Below are 26,064 nucleotides of genomic sequence, written 5' to 3'. Positions count from 1 at the left end.
CTTTGAGTTCGGGCAGCTGCAGTTACTCCCCCCCCCCCCAAGTAGGAAACAAAAGTTGAACATGTCCTTTTCTTTACAACGTCACAATGGAGTCTAGTCTCCCCGACTGAGTAGTCTGCTTCCACAAAGAAAATACCTCATAAATCCAAATTGTCTGCAAGGATTAAAAAAGTCTGAAAAGTATCTCCCCCCCTTCCCCCTGCTAGAAGGAGGGATACAAAGGTTAACTTGAAAGTCTTTAGAAACTCGTAAATTTTAGATCACGGCTTCGGCTAATGTAGCTGTTTTGTCTCTTAATCAGAGGAAGGGACTGACCTCCATTTTTTTAAGTCCCTGTCCTTTCCAAATAAATGTCCAATTTTTTAATTTATTACTCACTCTTTTCCAATCAAAGTTGCTTGGAGAAATTGGCCGCTCACGATCGCCGGACTCGGAGCTTCATGCGATGAAGGAAGCGAGTCTATTCCCAAGTGCCTCAGTCTCCAACCCCACCCGCTCTCGGAGCCCTTATCAAGAGCTTACCAGGGGGTGAGGGAGTCGTTCCAGGCACCCGCAGGAACACCAAGTCCTCGGAATGCTCAATCCGAGGTTTTTAAGGGGTACCGCGTCGCTCTAGCGGTTTCCCCAACCTTCAAAGCACCGGTGCTCTTTCAAGCGAAAGAGCTCACCCTTCCAGCAGAACGGGCAGCCAACACTGAAGTCCTATTGCTCTCTTTTCTTTGTAAGGCATTTTGTTTTATAAAATATCCCCTAATAACCGCCTTGCCTGCATCCCATATTGTTCTGATACCGCTCGTTTACTTGTTATTTAATTCGAAGTATTCCTTTAGTGTGTTTTTAGCATCTTCTATTATTTTTTCATCTTTCAATAAAGAGTCATTCAATTTCCTTCTCCTTATTCCTGTTCTCCAATCTGATTTTAGGCCTAAGAGGACCGGATTATGGTCTGAAATTGTTTTTGGTAAAATCTGTGACTCCTCAATCCTTCTAAGCAAGTCTGTAGAAATCCATATAGCATCTATCCTGCTAGCCGATTTCTTTGGTTCAGAGAAATACGTATAATCTCTTTCTAGCTCATGTTTTATACCTCCAAGAATCTTTTAGTTCCAAGCTCTCAATCATATTTACAAAACTGGATGGTAATTTCCCTTGTCTATTATTTCCTCCCATTCTATCTGGTTGTGGGTTTATAACCCCATTAAAATCTCCTAATAATATTATTTTTTCTTCCATATAGTCTAACAACTTCGTTTCTAGTTTTTAAATTTTTTTTTGCCTTTTTCTCGTTAGGGGCACACACCCCTACTATAATAATTTGTTCTCCTTGGCTTTGAATTTTGAGTATTATTATTCTTCTGTTTGGGTCTGAAAATATTAATTCTGGCTCTAAGCATGGTCTAACATAGACCACTACCCCTCTTTTTTTTACCTGGACAGAGATGAATTATTTTCCTAGTTTAGGATTTATTAGCACTCTTTTGTGGTCTTTGGAACATGGGTCTCCTGTAAGCAGATGACATCATTCTTTTCTTTCATTAATATGTGTTGTACTTTGTTCCTTTTTTTCTTTTTGTTTAAACCATTAACGTTCCACGACATAATTTTTAGATTCATTTTTATTCGATAAAATTTGTTAGAATAATTTTTATTTACAATATTAACAACTTAGCAAGTCAGTGTATAATACTTTATTGAATGTCAAATCATCTTCTACAATCACGTTCCTAATGTATTCTAGATTAGTGTTCTTTTAGTTCTTATATTTTAGGCTGGACTTTCTTCTATTGTCTGTCTGTTGCCCCCTAGCTCATTTTTATATGTTCTGTAGAATTTTTCAGCTTCTTCTACTGTTTCTAATCAATCTTCTTTTTCCAAATAATAATCCAAATAATAATCCAAATACCTTTCGTTTTTCACTCTTCTCCCCCGCCCGCCTCCATTCCACCCCCTCTCCCCCCACTCCCCTCCCACCTCGTCACCCACTCTCTTCAAATGAGATTCCTATTAATCCAATTATTTTTCAATTATTGTTGATGCTATAATACTCTTTCTCCTGTTACCAAATTAATGGTAGGTGAGGGAAACAAAAGGGGAAAGGGAAGCCGGGAAGGGAGGCAAGGGAAAAAAAGGAGGGGAGTAGAGGGTAGGAATTTATCAACAAATTTTCCAGAATGCAACAATCCCCCCCAAAAAGAGAAAGGGGAAAAGGGAAAAAAAGTAAGAAGGGAAGACTGTTTGTGAGTCTGTATATCCAGGGGTGGGAGAGTGGGTTTTTTTTTACCTTCCTCCCCTATTCAATTACCTGTTCACTCTTCAATTCACTCAGTCTCTCTTATACAGTTAACTGGAGTAAAGTTGGATGCTTTTTCTTTTTTACACCACTTGGTGTCACTGTGTCCAGTCTCTGTAATCCTTTTAATAGATACCTGTCTTTGTCTCCTTTAAGACCTCTTGTTTCTTTGACTCCACCCCTTCTTGCGTCTTTCCTCTCTCTGTTCCTGAGTCCACACTTAGTCCAGCCTTTTCTCCAAGCACGCTATGCCATATTTGCCATTTATGTAAGTTAAAAAATGTTTAAATCCAAAACCACGTGTTGAGTCTTTCTTTCTGCTTTTTCTCTTGATTTTTTCGTGTCTTTTCCTCTTTGCTCTCTAGCAGTTCAGCCGCTTTGTGTTTATAGTTTTAACACCTTCATAGGACAAACTTGCTGCTGCAGAATAAATATTGTTATTCTTCCACTTTTTTTGATACTTATTGTACAGTTCTGCGCTGTTGTTTAAGTATAATGAGAAATATTTCCGTAATTTATCAAATAAAATCTTCTCCCCGCTCTTTATTCTTTGTGCTATAGTCTTTTGGGGGATTTTTTGGGGGGTTGGCTTCTTTCTGCCACACCAGCACGTTCACGTCATGTTGGTTCCGTAGCCTAGCTTTGTCCCCTTGTCCTTAATGCATTCCTTATCAGCTGAATTATTTATTTTTATGGGATAAAGGTCGCTGGAAATTTCACTGTCGCTCTTATCTTATTCTCAGGAGGCAGTGAAACCGGAAGCCTTTCAACCCCTGCAAAAGCTTAAATGACATATGCAGTTGTGCTTTGAATTAATTCTATGGGTAAGCTACCAAAATCTATTCTATGCTTCCAGCAGCCCTCTTTAACCTCAACATCCTGGACCAAGTGTAGCACTCCTAAGCGATGATTGTTCCAGTATTATCAAGTGTGCTACTTTTTGAATAACTCTGCAATGAAACAGGAAAACAGCAAGCATTTCTGTATGGGTTCTGAATTGGATTCATCTCTGGCAATGTGGACATTTTCACCCCCTCCCATTGCAATAATCTCCTGATCTGATGTTTTGAGAAAGGAGGAGGCGGAAACTGCTCTTCGCTTCTTCCGCTCCTGCCTGATTCTGTGGGAGTCTGAGTGTTATCTCTGTAGAGATTAAATGGCTGAGTGAGAACTATAACACTCATGCAAGCCAGTACCTCTTTTTAGTTTTAGTTTGCAGTAGCTAATAGAAATAAAAGAAGTTATGCTTCACAGCTTTCTTCCGTGTTGTTCATACTCTGCTGAGTTTGGTGCTCACAATGGACATTTGTGAGTCCAGTGCACTTAGACCTGCTTTCCAGGAGCGGAAGGTCTCTGGAAGTGCTCCAGTTGCGGCAGACGTTGTTGAGCCCAGTTGTTGGCATCGGCTCAAAGGCGTACTGACAGGCAATTGGATCAGGCTTCTGAAAAAGGCAGCTGAGGCAGAGGAATGGAGAAAACAGGTGAAGTGGGAGGCAGCTTTCCCCTTTCTCATGAGAGCTATATTCAAAGCTCCATTGCTAAGGTGTTTACTAAATTTGGAAGACCCTACAGATTGCAGCATCCTCTTCACAGTTAGCCTCAACTGTGCAGGGCAACTTCTGAGTAAACATTTGTAGGCTCAAGCTGCTTTCCTGGTGCCTCTGTTTTGTTGTAATAGTTCACTGTAGATTGGCAGAGACGGAGCTTTGGCTCATGCTAATCTGCCAGGCTACATAAGATGACATTATAGGACCCCAAGAGGTGTACATGGCTATCTTCCTGCTGAGGGAGTGGCATGCTGAGGATTGGGAAAGAAGGTGCTTGTTGCTTCTCAAGGCTCCTGACTCCCGAGAAGGGGCGCTTGCCATCAGGGTGACTTCTCAGTGGGGTTGGTCGAGGGCACTTCTGCAAATTCCTTTGTGGAATTCTCTCTGCACTTGGCACCTCCCTATGTGCTGCCTGCCCAGAAGGGAACTCCTCGTAGTTCCTTGGGAACTTGCACTTGTACTGCCTAGATGGAGTCTCTCTCTCTATTTTCTCCGCTACCCAATTTTCAACCCTTGGGTTTTGTTCCCCTAGTTGCGAGGGATTCCTGCTCTCCCCTTTTCTCTGCTCCCTGGGAATGGTTCTGTCTGGCTCACATCCCACATCCTCCCTGGGAACAAAATAAATAAATAAAATGCACTCAACAATGTCTGTTTCTGTTGCTGCATCCTTCAAGGGGCCTTCGTGCCTCTGCCGTTGACCCCCGTCCTTCTTTGTGCTTTCGGCAAATACATGGCTGCCCATGCAGCCTTGGCCTCTGCTTTTGGCATGTTTCGTGCACGGAGATCCTGTCCCATCTGTGCTCTCTGCTTCTCCCCCAGTGCCGCCTCCCATTTTGTATGGTACTTTGCTTTCTTCTTGCCCTCGATATCCCATGAAATTTGCTTGTTAAGTCCCCCACACATCTGCAAGCTCTCTGATAACCATATAAAGCACTGATACGGTGCATGAAACAACATGGGAGAAAGAGTTCACACTTGCTTCCCTCATCTCCCTCCCCCCTTTATTTCATATACTGCATTCAACCCCCATCTTTCCTCCAAGGAGATCTAGGTGGCATAGATGATGCTCCTCCCTGCCCAATTTTTTTCCTCACAACAACCCTGTTAGGTAGGTTAGGTTAATACATGACGATGGGCCCAAGGGATTTGGACTTGGGTCTCCTTTGTCTCAAGCTCTTACCACTACACCACACAGCTTCCTAGTGACTTTGAATTTCCCCTTGGTGTTGTGTTTTCTACTAACTTCCCATCATGAGAAGTTACAGTACTCCCCTCTTTGGGTTTCCCACAATCCCTGTATGGTCTTCCCACTGTGGCCCCAGTCTGGAAATTTGACAGCTCATGTCTTGCATAGCTGTACTGAGAATTGCTTTGTAATTAATTGCCTGGCAGTGCGGAGAGGAAATGACTCTTTATCTGAACAGAACTCAGCTCAAGGAATTTCAAGCTGACGTGCGTGCCTTTGCCTTTTGCACTTCTTCTCCTGCAGTGTTCCATGCTTCCTCCAGCCATAGGCATCCACAAAGGAAACAACCCTGCACCCCATGAACCATAACTCCCAGATTCCCCACTTTTCATTTTAAACAAGCTAAGTTTCAAGCCTGAGATACGAGGCAAAAAAGTACAAGAAGTACGGTAATTATTCTCATTTTGTGCGGCAGAGAGGTTAGCTTGCTTTCCCCTTTTTGGTGGTTTAGCTCCACCTTCCCAAAAACATTTCTGCAGATGCCCTTGCCTCCAGCCTAACTTTGTGCATGGCAGCACCTCACCTTAGCCAAGGGTCAGTGTGACTGCCCCCTGCTCTTTATCTGTCTGAACTGCCCCTTAGAAGCTGAAAACAGCAACTGTCAAATCTGGCCCTAATGCTTTGTGTTTCGTTGTTGTTGTTTTTCAATAGGCAGAGCCCGTGACAGGATTGAGACTGGCTGGCACTGAGCCGCTGTCATGATCTCTGCAGTGCCTCTCTACAGCGGGGTGCACAACTGGACTGGCGCTGAGTGGATTCGCATGTGTGGCCTCAGCGAAGAGAGGTGAGGTGAGCGTGGCCTCCACAGGCCAGGAGGGAGGCCAGGAGGGAAGAGGTTGGGCAGCTGGTGTGTATGAGGTGTTGGATTCCTTGTTAGAGGATGCTGGGAAAAGGGGTGTCCTCCAGTTTGCAGAAATGCAGTTCAGCTGACTTAATTTGTAGGGTGTTTGGAAGTGGGGCTGGGGAACCTGTGGCCCTCCAGACTTTGCTGGGCTACAACTCCCACCATTCCTGATTGTTGCCTGGGGGCTTCTGGGAGTTGCAGTCCAGCAACATCTGTAGGGACACAAGTTCCCACAAGTTCCCGGCACCAGACATCAGCTTTAAACTGTTGCACCAGGTACCCGCTACTTATCTACAGTGGGTCAAAACAGTAGCTCTACAACCATACAAATATATGATAAGGACTTCCTGGCGTGGTGCGCTCAGCGTCGGGTCAGGGAAAGCACTTTGCTGCAGTAAGAGCGCTCCCAATCACGGTTACGGGATAAAAAGACGGGGAAGTGAGGGCGACGCAAACCCTGAAGAGGTCTGAGAGGAGGTTCCAGACTGAGGAAAACAGATCCAAGCAGCGCATAAAGGGGTTTTCTGCCGTTCCAGCACAAAAAGTGGAGGAAGGTGGAAGAACTCAGCGCAGAAAGATCGCACACCTGACCGTGAGACGCCCTTTAGACCCGAATGAGAAAGCACCAGGCTGCTCCAAACTAGAACTGTAAAATCATGAGTACTCCTGAAGCAAGAAGGCAATAATGCTGGCTTAAATTAAAATAAAAGGAGCACGGACTAACTTAATATTATAAAGGACAGTAAAGCTAATGGAGAGAGGAGTTTCAGCGTTCTGAGACTTATCAAGTTGTGGAAAATAAGCCTTGTAAAGAGGCAGAAAATAAAAACTGAGACATACTGAGTACCCGCTTCTACAGGGGGACACTCTGTTGAGAGAGACAAGGAGCTGAAATAACAAGCAGCAGCAGCGGGGACAACAAAGCAGCGGCCATTAAGAAGGAGATCAGCGTTAAACAAAGGGTGAGTGGAAAAGAAAAGGGAGGGGGAGGAACGTGGAGGAGACAGTGGAAAAGAGAAGGAATAGAAAAGATTTGAAGACCAGGCAGCGGTGGGAAGATAAAGATTAAGATAAGGAAGTGAAAGGGAAGAAGAAGAGATATACGAAGGGAGAGAAAGAAGGAGGAAAAAGGCGGAAAAAGACGGTAATAAGGAAGAAAGCAGTTTGCGAAAATGGCGCTGGGGGGGAAGTGTGAGTCATTGCCCTCAGAAGGGAAAAAAGCCGGAAGAAGAAACAGTCGGAAACAGTCACTGCAACAAAGAGAGGCTAGAGAAACAAAACAAGAAGGACCAGCTCACAAGTAAATTGGAAAATCGCACCACTTAGTGGCGGAAAATAAAATTACTCCCGCAATTTAAAAAACGCTGCTAAGACACAGGTTTGAAGCACAACTATACAGAAAACTAGCTATATATGAAAGGATATCTGAAATAACAAGCTCAGCTTCTAGAAAATAAGTTCTTAAGAAGGATGTTAAATACTGCGAAGGAATTTTTCTCTGACAACTGCCAAAGTAATTAAAATAAAACAAAATATTTAACTAAATTTATATTAAAACTTTTATTTATTTATTTTTTAAAAAATTAAATATTTGAGATGAACTGGTAATGATATAGTGTAAACCACTGGAATCTTAATTGACTTTCAATCCCAACAGATGGAATAAAAGGACCAAATTATAGACTATAAACAGAGCATTTTCAAAGTTTTAGGAATATATATATTCTTGATTGAAATAAAGACATCTAGAACTAAAAGGAAGACAAATATGGGTTCTAAAAAATACCAAACTACACTGACATCTGGGTCAGGTCTACAAGTGAGAAGACAATCAACAGCTGAAACAGACCCCAATGCTGACATAAAAGATCTTATAATGGGGATGGAAAAGAGCCTGAATGATAAGCTGGACATATTAGCTGGCAACATCCAACAAAACTCAAAGCTAATAATAGACTTAACAACACAAATAAGTGACCTCTGACTTAAAAATAAAGAACTGGATAAATCTGTACAAGAAATCAAGAGTAAATCCACCAAACAAGAGGAAATGACGAAGAAATTGCAAATTGAAAATAAGGACATTAAAAAGTCACAAGATTCAACGAAGGAAGAAATAAACGACTTAAAGAGAGCCCATGAAGAGCTGTTAGATGATTTATCATTGATGGAGATGTGTCAGAAGGAGATGGTCCTCCGCTTCCGAGGCGTACCACAAACTTATGATGAACAAATTCAAGAGAAACTATCACAGGAGATTGCAAACTGGCTGGGAGTAGAAGTAGAAGAGATGCTATTGGATATTGACAAAATTTTCAGGATCAAATCAGAAAGATCGGACACTTATAAAGGGCCAGGAGATTGCTTAATTTTTTTCAACTCAAGACTTCTAAAGGACAAAATATTACATCAAAAAGGACAAGCGAAGTTAATAATAGAAGATAGGCCTATCAAAATATTTAAGGAAATCCCAAAAAGAATTTTGAAGAAAAGGCAGAACTATAAGACAGTAACAGAAGCACTCAAGAAGAATTTGATTAGATTCCGGTGGGAATTCCCTGAGGGCATCACCTTCACATACAAGGACAGAAGAAAAACTTTTAGATCAGTAGACGAGCTGAGAAAATTCTGGAGGAAGTATAAAAAAGAACTAACTGGAGATCCGACATTGGACCGAGAGGAAACAACGCAGACGCCACAAGAAGCATAGAGAGACAAGCGGGTATCAAGGGGGGGGGGAGAGATTGGAAGAAACATAATATCAAAATCCTAAAATTGCTGAGTTTTTTTCTTTTTCTTTTCTTTTTTCTTTTATTTACTCAATGAAACCTTTGTAGATAATAAATAAAGATTAATGAACCTAAAAATTATATCTTGGAATGTTAACGGTTTAAATGATAAGAGGAAGAGAAATAAAATAGAACATGCATTGAGGAAAGAACAATGGGATTTCATATGCTTGCAGGAGACCCATGTGACTAGAAATCACAGAAGGGTTTTAGAAAACAAGAGATTGGGTCAAGAATTTATATCCTCAGATGTAAAAAAGAAAAGGGGAATTGTGATCTATGTGAACCCTAAACTAGACGCAAAAAAAATCTTTAAGGATGATGAGGGTAGATTATTAGGGGTAAAAATAACAAAAGGTAAAGAACATTTAATTATAGTAGGAGTTTATGCACCGAATGGTAACAAAACAGAATTCTTCAGGAAAGTAGAAGCTAATTTACTGGAATTTATAGAAGAGGAAATTTTTCTGATGGGAGACCTAAATGGTGTCACATCAATAGAATTAGATAGGACAGAGAGGGAAAGAAAATCAAAAAAAGGCAGACTCCCAGATACCTTCTTTCAGATGGTAGAAAACTTAAATTTGGTTGACACATGGAGATATAAAAACCCAGGAGAAAGACAGTATACACATTTCTCGGAAGTAAAAAAATCAGCCGGCAGAATTGACGGCATATGGGTATCAAATAACTTAACAACTAAAATTTAAAAAGCAGAAATACAGACCAAAATTATTACAGATCACAACCCAGTCACATTAGAATTAAAGGAATACAAGGAAACTAATAAAAGATGGAGACTTAATGAAAGAATATTAAATGACAAAAAGATTGTGGAAAAAGCGCAAGAACTAGTGAAAGAATTTTTTGAATTAAATAAAGAACAGGATACAGACATCAGGACAATATGGGATGCAAGTAAAGCTTTCATAAGAGGCTTTTACATACAACAAAGTGCAATAAGGAAAAGAAACAGAGAGCAAAAACTAGAACAAATAAGGAAAGAAATCGGAATAAATGAAAAATTATTAACAAAACAACCAAAAAATGAACTAATAAACCAAAAACTAAAAATATTACAAACCCAGGCTTCAGCAATATTAAATGGTGAAATTGAGGACAATATTAAATGGATGAAACAAAGGTTGTTCAAATTTGCAAATAAACACGGAAATTGAAAAAAAGACAAAAGGAAAAACTGATTGATAAAATAGTGGAAGAAGGGAGAACTTTAGATAATCCTGAAGAAGTTAAAAAGTGCTTTATAAAATATTATAATAAGCTATATAAAGCAGGAAATGAGACAGGATGAAATAAAAGGGTATTTATGTGGAAAGGATATACCTAAAATTAAGAAAGAAAAGATTCAAGATCTAAACTCCCCAATAACCACGACAGAGCTTCATCAAGCGATAATTAAGATGAAACTGGGAAAATCCCCAGGTCCAGATGGTCTTACCGCAATACATTACAAAAAATTAGAGGAACCATTATTATCACCTATGAAGACACTCTTAAATAGAATACTAGAAGACGGGAAGATTCCCAACACCTGGAAACAGGCTCACATAGTAGTAATCCCAAAACAAGGACGAAATAAAGAGCTTATAACTAATTATAGACCAATATCATTACTAAATAATGATTACAAGATCTGTGCACAAATATTGGCAACAAGATTAAAGACAGTTTTGCAGGATTGCATAAATAAAGAGCAGGCAGGGTTCTTGCCGGGCAGGAAAATGAGTAATAATAATAATAATAATAATAATAATAATAATAATATCTTTATTGTCATTGCCCCCTTCGGGGACAACGAAATTACTCGGCTGCTCCTTAAAAACACTAATTAAAAAAATATAGTAAAATACAGCAAAGGAGATTTGATGACTTTCAAAGTCCGGGCTTCCCATTCAGGGACGAGATCGCTCTGGAGAAGAAGCTGTTCTTAAGACGGCTTGTTCTTGTCTTGTAATATAAGAACAGTGATTGATATGATCGAGTATTTAGACATGAAACCGAGTAAGAAGGTAGCCTTTGTTTTTGTGGACGCGGAAAAGGCGTTTGACAAAGTTTCATGGAAATTTCTAAAAATATTATTAGACCAGATGGACATGGGAGACCAAATTACAAGAGGGCTAAAAGCAATTTATGAACAACAAGAAGCAAATATAATAATAAATAATGACATGACTGATTATTTTAAATTACAGAAGGGCACCAGACAAGGGTGCCCACTTTCACCATTATTATTCATTTTGGTTTTGGAAATATTAAATCAGGAAATCAGACTGGATCAAGAAATAAATGGAATATCCCTAGGAGAGAAAATATACAAAATAAGGGCATTTGCAGATGATTTAGTCTTAATGGTGGAAAACCCAAAGGAAAGCATAGCAAAGGCTCTAGAAAAAATGGGAAACTTTGGAAGGGTCTCAGGTTTTGCTTTGAATAAAGAAAAAACGAAACTAATGGTAAAAAACATGGGAGATCAAGAGAAAAAGGAACTGGTAGAAAAATTTGGATTACAAATTGTAAAAAAAGTGAAATATTTAGGAATACAAATAACAATGAAAAATATAAATTTGTTTGAAGATAATTATAAAAAAATTTGGGAAGAAACAAAAAGAGAAATGGAAACTTGGACAAGATTGAATTTAACACTCTGGGGTAGAATTTCGGCTATTAAAATGAATATTTTACCAAAACTCTTGTTCCTTTTTCAAATGATTCCCATAATAGGTAAAGATGATTGTTTTAAAAAATGGAAAATGGACCTGACAAAGTTTATATGGCAAGGCAAAAAGCCACGGATCAAACATAAATTATTAACCGACATAAAAGAGCGGGGAGGTTTCAGACTCCCAGACCTGAGACTATATCACAATGCGGCATGCTTTACTTGGATCAAGGATTGGATCAAATTGGATAACAGTGACATTTTGGACTTGGAGGGATGGAACAACAGATATGGTTGGCATACCTATCTAATTTATAACAAAGTGGCAGTACATAAAGAATTTCTAAACCACATAAATAGAAATGCACTATACAAGGTCTGGGTGAGATACAGAAGGTTGTTAGAACCGAAAACCCCATGGTGGGTCTCACCGTTAGAAGTAATATCGGTTAAAAAGAAAAATACTATAGGAAGAATGGCGACATACCAGCAGCTCCTAAAGGAAGAACAGGGCCAATTAAAATTAAGACCATATGAAGAGGTGACCCAATACTGTACTACATGGTTACAATATCACCAAATTGCACAAATATTTAATCAGGATAAAATAATAGGATTTGAAAAAAAGGAATCAAAATTACAAAAAGTATTATTACAAAACTCAAAAAAGAATATATCCAAAATGTATAATTTATTATTAGAATGGGAATTAAAGGATGAAGAAGTAAAAGAAGTTATGATTAAATGGGCATGTGATATAGGATATGTGATTCGGCTGGAACAATGGGAGAAATTATGGAAATATGATATTAAGTTCACAGCATGTTATACAATAAGAGAAAATTTTATGAAAATGGTGTACCAATGGTACTTAACTCCAGTAAAATTGGCTAAAATTTACAAATTAAATTCGAATACCTGTTGGAGATGTAAAAAAGAAATAGGAACAATGTTTCACATGTGGTGGGAATGCCAACCTATTAAACAATTCTGGAACGAAATTTACGAAGAACTCAAAAAGATGTTTAAAATATCTTTCAGTAAAAAACCGGAGGCATTCCTTTTAGGTTTAATTACAAACGATATTCCCGAAAATCAAAGGAAAGTATTCCTTTATGCAACAACAGCTGCCAGGATGCTTATAGCAAAAAACTGGAAAGGGAGGAAAATTCCAACAGTGAAAGATTGGCAAATTAAATTTTGTGAATACATAAATCTGGCAAGACTCACAGCATTTATAAGGGGACAATTGGAACAGAAATTATTAAAAGAATGGGGTTGTGCTAAAGAGTATATGAAAAAACATTGTTCTGGAATAAGTATATTGGTATGTAATGAATGATGCTTTACAGGGTTAAAGGGGAAAAAATGGTGTAAAAAAAAAAAAAAGGACAAAGATGGAAGTAATCTAACCAGACACAACAATATAGTAAGAGTAAATTTTTTGAGGTCTTAGAACAAAGGAAGGAAGTCAATATGTGTAAATGTACGTAATGATATGGTTTTTTTCTGTAGATGTGTGCTTTTTTGTTTTTGTTTAGTTTAGTTTTGTTTCCTTTTTCTTTTCTGCTTTTTTTTTGTATGTCCCGTTTTGTTTGTTTGTATAGTATTATTTTGGATTCAATGTTTGTAGATCAGATCAGATATCTTTAATACGGTCAGTGACCAGAAAGCAATTTATAAAAATATGAGATTAAAAGTAGTATTGTGCTACAAATAACAGTAAAAAAATAAATGGCCAATTCACAGAATTGGTGCTTATATTTATGACCAGGTTTCGACTTTTAAGGTTTTAAAATTCAATTCAGGTGTCACTACTGTTTGTTATCATTTTTTTCTTCGCTGTTTGCAATTTGAACTCCGTTGTTGACGTCATTGCTCATCTTATTCTTGTTGCAATGTAACAGTACTTTGCCACGGACCTGTTAATTTCGGGCTCTTTGTCTGCTAAGAGGTGTCTGATATAGGTGTCGTCTGTACTACGATGTATTTTCCTCAGAATCGTTTCGATCAGCTCTTTTCTTGAGTCTCGATAAAATGGGCAGTATAAGATAACATGCCCAATGGTTTCGATTTTGTTGCTGTTACAGGGACATAATCTTTGTTCGAGCGGTATTTTATTGTATCTTCCCTCTAGAAGAGCTGAAGGGAGAGCGTTAAAGCGGGCCCTGGAGAATGCCCATTGGTGTTTAGCGTTGTCTAGAACTTTGAGATAGTTTGCTAGATGGGGCCTTTGGGAATTGTATAGAGGTTTATAAGTTATTGGAAGTTGATTAAAGTCATTTTGGACCTCAATATCCCTGAGTCTTTCTTTGATTATGTTCTTGGCCCTTCCCCTTTCTAAGCTCAATAAATACTCTGGGGAGAGACCATATGTGGCCAGTTTTCTGAGAGTGCCCTTCAACCAACTAGATTGGAATTTGTCCAGAAGCATCAGGGAAAGTAGTCCAACCGGCGAGTTGTTAAGTCTTAGCCAGGTGCATAAGGTTCTTATCCATACTTTGGCTTTAATGCTGTATAAGCCCGCTTCCAGTCGTAGGGCGGCGTTTGGGACGCATTTAGGTGTTTGCAGGAGTGATCTAAGGAAACCTGATTGTATCTTTTCATATGGGTCTGGATTAGAGAGGGAGACGAGTGGTGCGCCGTATAGTATTTGTGCTGTTGGTTTTGCAACGAATAGTTTATAGAATCATAGAATCATAGAATCATAGAATCATAGAATCATAGAATTGGAAGAGACCACAAGGGCCATCGAGTCCAACCCCCTGCCAAGCAGGAAACACCATCAGAGCACTCCTGACATATGGTTGTCAAGCCTCTGCTTAAAGACCTCCAAAGAAGGAGACTCCACCACACTCCTTGGCAGCAAATTCCACTGTCGAACAGCTCTTACTGTCAGGAAGTTCTTCCTAATGTTTAGGTGGAATCTTCTTTCTTGTAGTTTGGATCCATTGCTCCGTGTCCGCTTCTCTGGAGCAGCAGAAAACAACCTTTCTCCCTCCTCTATGTGACATCCTTTTATATATTTGAACATGGCTATCATATCACCCCTTAACCTCCTCTTCTCCAGGCTAAACATGCCCAGCTCCCTTAGCCGTTCCTCATAAGGTATCGTTTCCAGGCCTTTGACCATTTTGGTTGCCCTCCTCTGGACACGTTCCAGTTTGTCAGTGTCCTTCTTGAACTGTGGTGCCCAGAACTGGACACAGTACTACAGGTGAGGTCTGACCAGAGCAGAATACAGTGGCACTATTACTTCCCTTGTAATAGTTTAATTGTAGCAGGAAAGAAATTTCCTCCCGTTGTACGATGGAATCTTAGGATTGCTGTTGTACTTTTTTGTGCTGTAGAGGAGCTGTAATTTATGTGGGCAGTCTTCTTCCTTGATGCTTGGAATATAACTCCTAGATATTTAAAGCATGTCACTTGTTCAATCTCCTGATTGTCTAAATACCATCTGTATATTTTCATTTTGTTAGAGAAAACCATGATTTTTGTTTTTTGGTAGTTCACTGCTAGTTTCTCTTCACTACAATATTGGGATAAGCTGTTAAGAGCTCTTTTGAGGCCCATCTGAGTCTGGGACAATATAACCGCATCGTCTGCATAGAGTAGTATAGGCAGTTTTTCCCCTGCTAATTTTGGGGCGTGTGTATCCGCTCCTTGTAGGTGGTCTATTAGGGAGTTTATATAGATGTTGAACAAAAAGGGAGCCAAAATGCATCCTTGTTTAACTCCCTTTGTTGTTCTAATAAAATTAGAGAGTTGACCTTCTTGGCTGCATCTTATACGAAGTCGTGTGTTGTTATACAGGTTGTATATTAGTAGCAGCAGACGTCGGTCTATGGATGATTTGTTGAGTTTGTCCCAGAGTCGGGTTCTTGGGATGGAGTCAAAGGCTGCTTTAAAATCTACAAATGCTGCGAATAGGTGGTGATTGTGGTGCGACGTGTATTTCTCAGCTAGGTGCTGTAAGATCAGGCAGTGATCCATTGTGGATCTCCCCTGTCTAAATCCTGCCTGTGCATCATCAAGAATCTTCGCTCTTTCTATCCATTCACACAGTTTCTCGCTGAGGTGTTTAGTGTATAATTTACTTATTATATTCAGGAGGCTTATAGGTCTATAGTTGGAGGGATCGTCCCTCAAGCCTTTTTTATAAATGGGAATAATGATGGAAGTCCCCCAGTCGTAAGGAATCTGTGCAGTTCTATCTATGTATGTGAACAGAGAGGCTAGCAAGGGGGCCCACCAGTTCGCATTGGTTTTAAAAAGTTCCGCTGGTATACAGTCAATTCCGGTGGCTTTCCCGTTCTTTAGCTGATCAATCAGCAGCTGGGTCTCTGTTATTGAGACTGCTGGCCATGGCTGTATCTGATCTTCCGGTATGTCTAATGCATAGGGCTCATCGCTAGATTCCTCGTAAAGATTATGGAAGTGTGTTTCCCAGGCTTTCATTGATATGCAGCAGGATAGTTGTGATAGGCCCCTATCCGGCTGTACAGCTACGATTCTCCAGAATAATGATGGGTTACTTGATTTAGAGGCCTCTATAAGTTGCTGCCATAATAACTTCATTGCAGCCCTTTTCTTTTATATCAGGAGTTTTTTGTAACTTCTTTTGGCTTCAAGCATCTTTTGTCTGTTATCCTCTGTTGGATTATCCTTATGGCAGATGAAGGAGTGGATCAAATATTTCTTGGAGGCTATACACTCATGATCGAACCACTCCCTGGAAGTTTTCCTATGGAGGGGAGACTTGGAATTTGGTTTTACAACAAACTCTTGAACTTTTTGTATAAGCATTTCATATGTTGTCATCATGTTTGGGGCGCTCTCCTCTATTTCTAAGCACCCTTCCATAATTGCTTTTGAGAGACAGTAGCTCTCCTCAGATTTGTACCAGTTAGATATCCGCTCGCTCACTTGTCCATTCCATTTGATTTTCTTGAGGCCTGTTCCGGGTGTTAGATCTGATTGATATCTGTGTTGTGGTTTGGACAGATCATAGGGTAAATCACATACGAGGGATAAAGGTAGGTGATCACTTTCAGCTCTTGCTGTAATGGTGAATTTTGATATCCTAGGGATCAGGTCCTGGGAACCAATGCAATAATCTATCGTTGACAGTTTGTGTCCTGACCAATATGTATATTGACCAGGATAATCTCCTTGTACAGCCCCATTCAGTAAGTGTAGATTCTGTCTGTAGGCCATCTGTGCTAGATGTAGTCCTCCAATGTTGCATGTCTTATCGTAGGATGATCTTGTCATTAGGGGTGGGATAATTTCCATTTCTGGAGGCCATTGGTGAAAATGTGCGTATAGGGCATTGTCGTTGGGGCCCACTCTTGCGTTTAGGTCACCAGCTAGTAATATCATGGCTGAAGGGTGTTGTCTCCTCCATTGCACCACGTGGGCTTCCACTTCTTTCCATAGTTGTTCTACTTGTGCCTGCCGTCGCCATGTAGGTAAATATAAGTTTATGCATAGCAGTTTGATTTGTCCAAAATCTAAAACTGCTGCTACAGACCATTCATCATTGGTGGGTAATTGGGTAATATTAGCTTGTATCTGCTTTGAGAACAGTAAGGCTAAGCCTCCTTTGGGTCTGCCCCCTCTTTGACTAGGTGTTGCTCTTTTTATACATGAGTAGTAATTATCCAGGTAGAGTTCGTCTATCGACCAGGTTTCCTGGATGAACAGGATGTCAAATTTAGTGAGGAAGTCCATTAGATTGGGATCTTTGCTTTTAGCTCCCCACCCTGAGATGTTCCACGTACAGATGGTCAGCTTGTGATTTTTGCTTGCCAGACGTCTCAAGGGACAATCAAACTTAGGTTTATGGCCAATTTGGGATTTATCATTCATTATGTCCCTTTTGGGGTGTGTAGTGGGACATTTTGGCACAGTGTGTACTTGGACATATTTTAGTGTCCCGGAGGGGTGTTCTTTCCCTGTGACCTTATTTCAGTCATCCGTGTGAATGGTGTCTAGGGCTCCTAGGTTGTCCACAAAGATTGAACCGTTCTTGCCTGGTGGTACCGCTATTTCAGCTCGATGTGTTATTGTTTTCTTTGTTATAGGTGGTTCCGTAGGTCCCAGTTCCTCTGGCGATAGGAATAGCCTTAGTATCCACTCACTGTTGGATAAAGGTTTTGTGTTATAAGTTGCATAGTTAAATTCCCTGGTGACGGGTGTGACTAGGGAGGTAATAGATTTCCTTATGGATGCTAGTCTTTCAATTAGTGCGTCCTGAGCTTTATGTATTTGTTCAATAGTTGCTATGAAGCGATTTTCCTTCTCTATGCTGGAGCTTTCGTCTGGTACGTGATTTGGGGATAGGGTTTTTGGTCTTTTAGCCAGCTGGTTTGGGGCTTTATCTGCCTCTAGTTGAAGCATCTTACAGTTCTTGTCCATCATAGACATTGTCGGCTTTATTTTTATCTTATCAGTCTTAATTGTTTCGATGAGAGGAGTGGGGGTACCGGACACTTCGAATAGGCGAATCACCTGCAATCCAACCCTTTGCAGCTTGTTCTTATTGTCTAAAACTAGTTTGGTTGTATGCCAGTCTCTGAATGTTACCACAACTCTGTTTAGGTCCTTGTCTGATGGCAGGAATTTAACATTAATGATGTTTTCTGCTGGGACGAACCCTCTGACGGCTAATTCAGTTTTCTTGAGAATATAGATTCTCTGTTGTGCTAGGGAAAGGAAATCTTTATGCATGTATACAGGTAGGATGATAAGTTTTTGTTTATTTAGAATTAGATTTCTACGAGAGTATGTTGTTTTAGGAATAGTTTCTTGCGACCACTTCCGGTGGAGCGCGAACTCACCGCAAGCGGGGATTTTGCCGAGAGGCAAGTCCCGGGCTATTTCGGAGGAGAAAGGGGTGCTACAGGGCGCAGTAGCCCCCCAAAATCACCTCTGGTGGGAGTCCAGAAGGTCAGGTTCCCGGCGGTACCAGAAGCGGTCCGCCCGGCCGTCAGGTAGCTTCTTAGAAGTGAAGAGAACGGCGGAGCGGTTCAGCGGGTCGAGGGACGCCATTATCTACCTCCGAATAGCGAAGCCCCGAGCTTGCAGAGGAAGCGCTTCGCTCTCAAGACTTGAAACCCGGCACCAAAATTAAAAGAGATCATATCGGATAATTTTGGATTATAAGGAAGTCCCGGGGAGTGGAAAATTTTTCCCCGAGTTCAGCCGGCAGCCGAAATCGGCGGAGACGCAGCACCATTGGCAGAGCAACAACAAAGGAAAAGTGAGTCACTGGCGGTTATTGTTTCTTTTCCCCCGTAAGATACTTTTAAACGAAGAGGAGAGCGGCTTGAAACAGCGTCTCAAGCACGACTAAAACAAGGGGGAAACAGAAGATCAATTGATTTAAAAAGAGGCTTTCTGTTAAACTGAGGGGTTTTTTTTTTGTTTGTTTATTTAACTAGAGGTGCTTCCTTACTTTTACTACTTTCATTTTTGAAAAGAACAATAGATTCCTAAACGGAAGAGAAGCCCTCGACGCCATCTTTAACTATCGGGCGTTCTCTATAACTTAAAGAGGCTAAAAGCGAAAATATATTTGGAATTGGAAGTGGGGACTGTTGTTGGCATAGGACTTTTTATATTGGTTTTTCTGTCGTTTCTTTTTTTGGGAAGAATTAATACAGCCTGAGAAACGTTAAAAACTTTCGATTTCTGAACTACGTCATTAGCCACCCCCTGGCGGTGGCTAAGGAAATTACAATTTATTTTTCTGCCTTCGGCCACAAATACAAGTGATATAACTCTCGGAATTCTCCCCTTATGGGAGAGGGGCTGAGATGATGGACTAGCTCTCTGTGCTATGGGAATGACTTGATTTTTCCGGTTTTGTTTCCAACTGAAACAGTTTTGGGATTATAACTGCATAAGATTTGGACCCCGGAATTTAAAAATAATTTAATTTGAATGACCCCCAAAGTGGATTAGCCTGAATGGAGGCAAGAAGAGGACGATTAACTCAAAATGGATTAGCCTGATTGGAGGCAAGAAGAGGAGCGAATATTTGAACTATCAAATTATTGAACTATTGTTATTGAACTATTGAGGACTCAAAATAATTATTTGTATTTTGTTATATATTTAAGTTAGAAATTAAGGAGATGAGAGGGGAGTAAAAAGGAGGCAAAATGTCTAATTTGGGAAAGAAAGGGGCGGAGGGGACACCATCAGATAGAAAGGGGTCCAAACAGGAAACAGAATTTAAGGCAGAGATTTTAAAAATGTTTGCTGAAATTAAACAGAGTCAGAACAACTTGGAAACAAAACTAGGGCACGTGGACAATAAAATTGGAAATGTGGATAAAAAAATTGATGAGACAGTAAAGGAATTGAAAGGACAACTGAAGGAGGTCGTGAAAAGAACACAATCATTGGAAGAGGGAATGAAGAAGACAAGAGTAGAGGTGAAGGATGTCAGAAAGGAGGAAGAGAAAATGAAATTGGAGATGAGAGAGTTAAGCAAAGCACAGGAAGAGATGAAGGATTTAATAGCTATGAATGAACTCCGACAGAGAGAGGTGAATTTAAGACTGAGAGCTGTACCAGAAGCACAGGGAGAAAACATCAAAGACAAGCTGATTTCAGAATTGGCACAGTGGCTAGAGATACCAGAGGAAGAGATGGCAAAAACAGTGCAAAGCGCATTCAGAATGAGAGTTAAATCAACAAAAGCAAGGAAATTTACGGGAGACTGCCTGATTACATTTAAAGATAGAGAAATGAGGAATACAGTTCTACAGAAGAACAGAGAGAAGAGACTGAGTATAAATGGGAACTACATAATCATATTTAAAGAAGTTCCGATCAGACTGCTTACAAACCTTTAGTGCAAACGTTGAAGAAAAACAAGATTGACTTTAGATGGGAGTTCCTGGAAGGGATAGCGTTTGCATACAGAGGTAAAAGGCATAGATTGACAAGCTCAGAAGAGATGGGGATTTTTTTTGAGAAAATATAAGGAATTAAAATCAGAGAAAGAAGAAGACAAAGGGGCGGACGCAGAACCATCAGGCGGATCAGAGGAAGAGGAAGAAGAAGAGAAGGAGAAGAAAACAGACGAAGAAGAAGATGAGGAAGAAGAAGAAGCGAAATTATAAAATTATTCAAATAAATTTACTAAAATTAAAATTTGGAAAACATGGCGCTGAAAATTTGGAACTGGAATATTAACGGAATGAACGACAAAAAGAAGAGAAACAGAATTGAACAATTTTTAAAGAAGAAACATCTAGACATAATATGCTTACAAGAAACACATGTGGCAAGAAGACAGAAAAGGATATTGATTAATAAAAGATTAGGGAATGAATTTATATCTTCGGACAAACAAAAGAAAAGAGGAGTGGTCATCTATATAAACAACAAAATCGAAGCCCAGCAAATATTTAAAGATGAAGACGGAAGGATAATCGCGGTTCGAATCAACTGGCAAGGAGAAAACCTAATTATAGTCAGGATCTATGCACCTAATGGAAATAAGACTGAGTTCTACAAAACTTTGGAAGAAAAATTATTTGAATACATGGATCAGAAAATAATAATAATGGGAGATATGAATGGAGTGGTGTCACTGGAGATGGACAGACTTAGAGAGGGAGTAAGCAAGGAAGGGAAATTACCGAAATCTTTCTTTTCAATGACAAAGAACCTGAACATGATAGATATTTGGAGACTTAGACACCCATTGGATAAACAGTTTACATATTACTCGGAACCGAACCAGTCAATGTCCAGAATAGATCAAATCTGGATTTCAACGGAACTCACTCCAAGAACCCAACAAATAGAAATCCAAGCGAAGGTAATCTCAGACCATAATCCAATAAAGTTTGAATTGAAAGGATATGAGGAAAGAACCTTCAGATGGAGGATGAACGACTATCTACTGGATGATCAGGAAGTGGTAGAAAAAGCGCAGAAGAAATTGACGGAATACTTTGTGGACAACTGTAACAAAGGCACAAAAACAAAGGTTGTTTGGGATGCAAGTAAAGCTGTAATGAGAGGTTTCTTTATCCAACAGAATTCAATCAAGAATAAAAACAGGGAAAAAGGGAAAAAAGAAATCTTAAAACAAATAATGGACAATGAACAAAAGCTAACTAAGCACCCGAACAGCCAGAAAGTAAAAGAAAACATCAAAATATTACAAAGCCAATTTGCAATGATAATAAATAAAGAGGTCGAGTGGAACATAAAAAGACTAAGACAAAACAATTTTGAACATGCGAACAAATCTGGAAAATGGCTGGCCTGGCAAATGAAAAAAAGGAAAGAACAAAGCACAATAAACAAAATTATGGTTGAAGGCGAAGAGACGGTCAATCCGAAAGAGATAAGAAAAGGGTTCCTGGATTATTATAGAGGACTTTACAAGAAGAAAGAAAGAAATAATTTGAGAAAAATAGAGAGATACCTAAAAGATAAAAAGGTGCAAAAGATCCCGACTGAGAAAAAACAGTGGTTAAATACCCCAATAGAAATTGAGGAAGTAAAAGAAGCTATTAAAAATCTGAAAAGGGGAAAAGCTCCGGGTCCAGATGGATTCACCGCAGGATACTATAAAGAAATGAAATCTATCGTGCTGACACCGTTGAAGGAAGTTATGAATAACATCTTAAAAGAAAGAGACATCCCAGAAACTTGGAAAGAAGCATATATTACATTCTTACCAAAACAGGACTCTGACTTAACCCAAGTAAAGAACTATAGACCGATCTCACTGTTGAATACAGATTACAAAATATTTGCAGGGATACTTGCAAAAAGGTTGAAAAGAATATTACAAGACTATATTCACAAAGATCAGGCTGGTTTCCTTCCAGGCAGGCAGATGAAAGATAATATAAGAAATGTAATTAATATAATGGAATATCTGTCTGTCAGGATTGAGAAACAAGCCATATTGATGTTTGTGGATGCAGAAAAGGCATTTGATAACATAGCTTGGGACTTCATGTTAAGAAATTTAGAGCATATGGAAATTGGTGAAGAGTTCTTTAATGGAATCAAGGCAATTTACACAGAGCAGAGAGCTAAACTGATAATAAACAATGTTATTACAGAAGAATTGAAGATCTCTAAAGGAACAAGACAAGGATGTCCGCTTTCGCCATTATTATTTATAACGGTGTTAGAGGTCCTTCTGAATTCAATAAGACAAAATGGAAATATAAAAGGGGTAACGATAGGACAAAATGAATATAAAATTAAAGCATTTGCAGATGACCTGGTGGTAACAATAGAAGAACCAGTAGAGACGGCCAAAGAAGTGATAGAGGAAATGGAAAAATTTGGAGAAGTGGCAGGATTCAAATTAAACAAGAAAAAGACCAAGATGATAGTGAAAAATATGGATCAAAGTGTAATTGAAACAATGCAACAGCAAATTGAAATAGAAGCGGCCAAAAAGGTGAAATATTTGGGAGTATGGTTAACTCCGAAAAATATTGACTTATTTCAAAACAATTATGTACCAGTGTGGAATGCAATAAAGAAGGACCTGGAAGTGTGGGGAAGAATGAAGTTTTCATTCTGGGGAAGAATATCTACAATTAAGATGAACGTGCTGCCAAGAATGTTATTTTTGTTCCAGACTATCCCTATAATTAAGGGGGGTAGTCTATTTAAAGAATGGCAAAGAGCGATTTCAAGATATATATGGCAGGGCAAAAAGCCGAGAATACAATTTAAACTTCTAACAGATACAAGAGAAAGAGGAGGCTTTGCCCTGCCTGATCTGAAGTTATACTATGAAGCATCATGCCTTTGCTGGTTGAGAGAATGGATAAAATTAGAGAATAGGGAACTGTTAGATCTAGAAGGATACGATAACAGATTTGGCTGGCACGCATATTTATGGAAAGAGAAAAAAAAGGTACATAAAGGTTTTGGGGACCACATCTTCCGAGGTCCATTAATTGAAGTTTGGGATAGGTATAAAAACCTATTAGAACCTAAAATACCACACTGGTTATCACCTTTAGAAGTTATGAGCGTAAAGAAAATCAATATGAGAAGTGACTGGGCAACGTATGGTCAATTATCAGAGAAGGAAGGAGGAAAATGGAAAGTGAAACCATACGAACAAGTTAAAAAGTATGTCTATGACTGGTTGCATTATTATCAGGTCAAAGAAATGTTTAGGAAAGATGTGAAAGAATGGGGCTATGTTGACAAAGAGTCCATTTTCCAATCAGAGATAGTAAATAAGGAGGTTAAAAACTTGTCAAAAATGTATAAATTGCTATTAGAATGGAATTTAAAAGATGAAGAAGTAAAGTCGGTGATGATACATTGGGCCAGAGATATTGGGTATAATATACAGTTTGAAGACTGGGAGAAGTTATGGAAGGAGAACTTAAAATTTACAGCATGTATGGTATTGAAAGAGAATGTGATGAAAATGTTTTATAGGTGGTACATTACACCGGTAAAACTGGCAAAAATGTATAAGACTTGTAATAAGTGTTGGAAATGTAATGAAAAAGAAGGTTCATTTTATCATATGTGGTGGGAATGTAAGAGAGTGAAAGACTTCTGGGAGTTGATATATAACGAGTTGAAGAAGATTTTGAAATATACTTTTACAAAGAAGCCAGAAGTCTTTCTGTTAGGCATTATAGGAAAGGAGATTAAGAGAAAGGACAGTAAGTTTCTCCAATATGCAGTGACGGCAGCAAGAGTGTTACTGGCACAAAAATGGAAACAACAGGAAATACCGACAATAGAAGATTGGAGGTTTAAGTTGTTAGACTACGCTGAATTAGATAAGATGACTGGAAAAATTAGATACATAAGAGACCAAAAGTTTACAGAAAACTGGGGGAAATTTGTCAAATATCTGGAGAATGTAAGTGATGGTCAAATAACGCTAGAAGGTTTTAAAAGAGCACTGTGACATACGCGAGAGACATTGTTAAAAGGAATGATAGAGAAAAGATATAATTAATGACAATGGTAAAAAAGGAAATGCGGAAACTAATAGTGACTATGAAAGATTTACGGAAAAGCTGAAGGAAGTCTAAAACCAAAGACTTGGAAATGGAAATATATGTGTTGTTTTGTTTTGTTGTAAATTAATAAAAAATATTTTTTTTTAAAAAAGGAATAGTTTCTTGCTTAGGGATCGGGTTTTCCCTTGATTTTCCCGCGGTTCCATTCGGGAGCGCTAGTTGCTCTGTTGAATTATGAAGCCTAGCCTTATGGAGTTCCTCTGTTGCATTGAAAAGCCCAGCCTTATGGAGGTTTTTGTTTGGACTTGGGCTTCGGGTTTTATCAAGGGGTGGCAGAACTGGGTTAGCTGGGCTCGTTGGGTTTGAATTCTCTAATAGCTTAAATAGTCTTGTAAAGTTCGTTTTCTTTATTCGAGATGGGAGCTTTGTCTTCCTTCCCATTTTTACATTCTTGGGCTTCTTCTCTTTATTCCTGGTACACTTCCCCTTTAAGAGGGGTTTCTTAGGGTCAATTAAGTTTCCCTTCTGGTTTGCTTTGATCCTAGGTGTTTTCCTTTTTTCCACATCATGTCGGGTTTTATTTTCCTTAATGCAGTTATCGTTTGGTGTGCTAGAGAGAACTTTATATGAATGCAAGTTGTCTATTCTCCTAGTTATTTCAGTCAGGGTGGTAAGTAGGCCCAAGCATTCTGAGAGGAAGTCTTTGATGTGTCCCAGTTCTCTGCCTATCTGCAACTTCTGTTCATTTAACAGATCATTATATAGCCCTGTTAGTATATAGGGGAGGCATTCCAAGTCCAGATATTGGGCTCTTGTGTCCTCCAGGTCCTCATTCGTCACAGTGTGAAACCCCAACCTCTTCCCGGGCCTGGGTCTTTGGGAGGGCTCATCTGTCTTAATTACTGGGTTTTCCTCTTGTGACCCTTGTTCCTGCTCCAGCCCCGATTGATTCACTGAGGTTTCATCTTCTATGGCAGCTTGTTTTATTTCTGTTGCCAGATTGACTCCCACCCCTTCTTCGGCTGTTTCCATAAGCTCTCCGTACCTGGTGCGGTCTATGGACCATTCGTGGGGGTGTCGTTTGTCAGCATTATTTATTTTGTCTGTTTTCGGGGTAAAATATTGTGAGATTTTCACCTGCCTTCCTCTTGTAGAGGGTTCAGCCGCTTTGGTGAGGGGGATTCCCAGCTCTTTGTAGCTCTGTCTTGTGAGCACCATTCTCCAAGTTGAAAGCTTCCCTTGTTGGGCACTTTATTGTAGAAATAAAGGTAGAGGTAGAGTTTGGAAAGCCGGTATCCAGGCTGTTGGATCAGGGAGCCTCCCTACCTTTCCCTCTTTAAGCCTTAACTTGGGTCGGGAGGGTATTCATGGGGGAGTTCTTGGACTTATCTTATCGAAGTTAGGCTCAATGGTGTTCAGCGGTTTCCTCTGCTTCTTTGGCTGTATTTCAAGCCAATCCGTCGTCCGGGAGCTCCAAGGTTGTAGTATCAGTAGCAGTAGCAGTAAACAGTGCGACGGTAAAACAATAAAACCATAAAAGAATAAACTAATTAAAACGTAATTAGTTTTTTTGTTATGTAATTTTTGTTATGATTCTGCATTGAAAATAAATAAATAAAAATATGAAAAACAAAACAAAAACAAAAAAACAAAAAACAAATATATGGTAAGAA

At 39.4% G+C, this 26,064-nt stretch overlaps 1 protein-coding gene across 1 annotated transcript in view; it reads left to right on the top strand.

Annotated features, from left to right (window-relative positions):
* The first annotated feature begins 4,873 nt into the window (after window positions 1-4,873).
* LOC310668870 (BCL-6 corepressor-like protein 1) overlaps window positions 4,874-26,064 on the top strand; it is a 101,119-nt gene continuing 79,928 nt past the window's right edge. Inside the window, 1 exon segment of the mRNA XM_083422231.1 lies at window positions 4,874-5,867. Within this exon segment, the coding sequence (XP_083278357.1) occupies window positions 5,782-5,867 (86 nt within the window). The 5' untranslated portion in view covers window positions 4,874-5,781.

This window comes from Podarcis tiliguerta (genome assembly GCF_965153285.1).
Source record: "Podarcis tiliguerta genome assembly, chromosome: W".
Classification (NCBI taxonomy): Eukaryota; Metazoa; Chordata; class Lepidosauria; order Squamata; family Lacertidae; genus Podarcis; species Podarcis tiliguerta.
The sequence above is the reverse complement of the archived record's forward strand: the minus strand, read 5'-3'. Positions and strand labels throughout refer to the sequence as shown.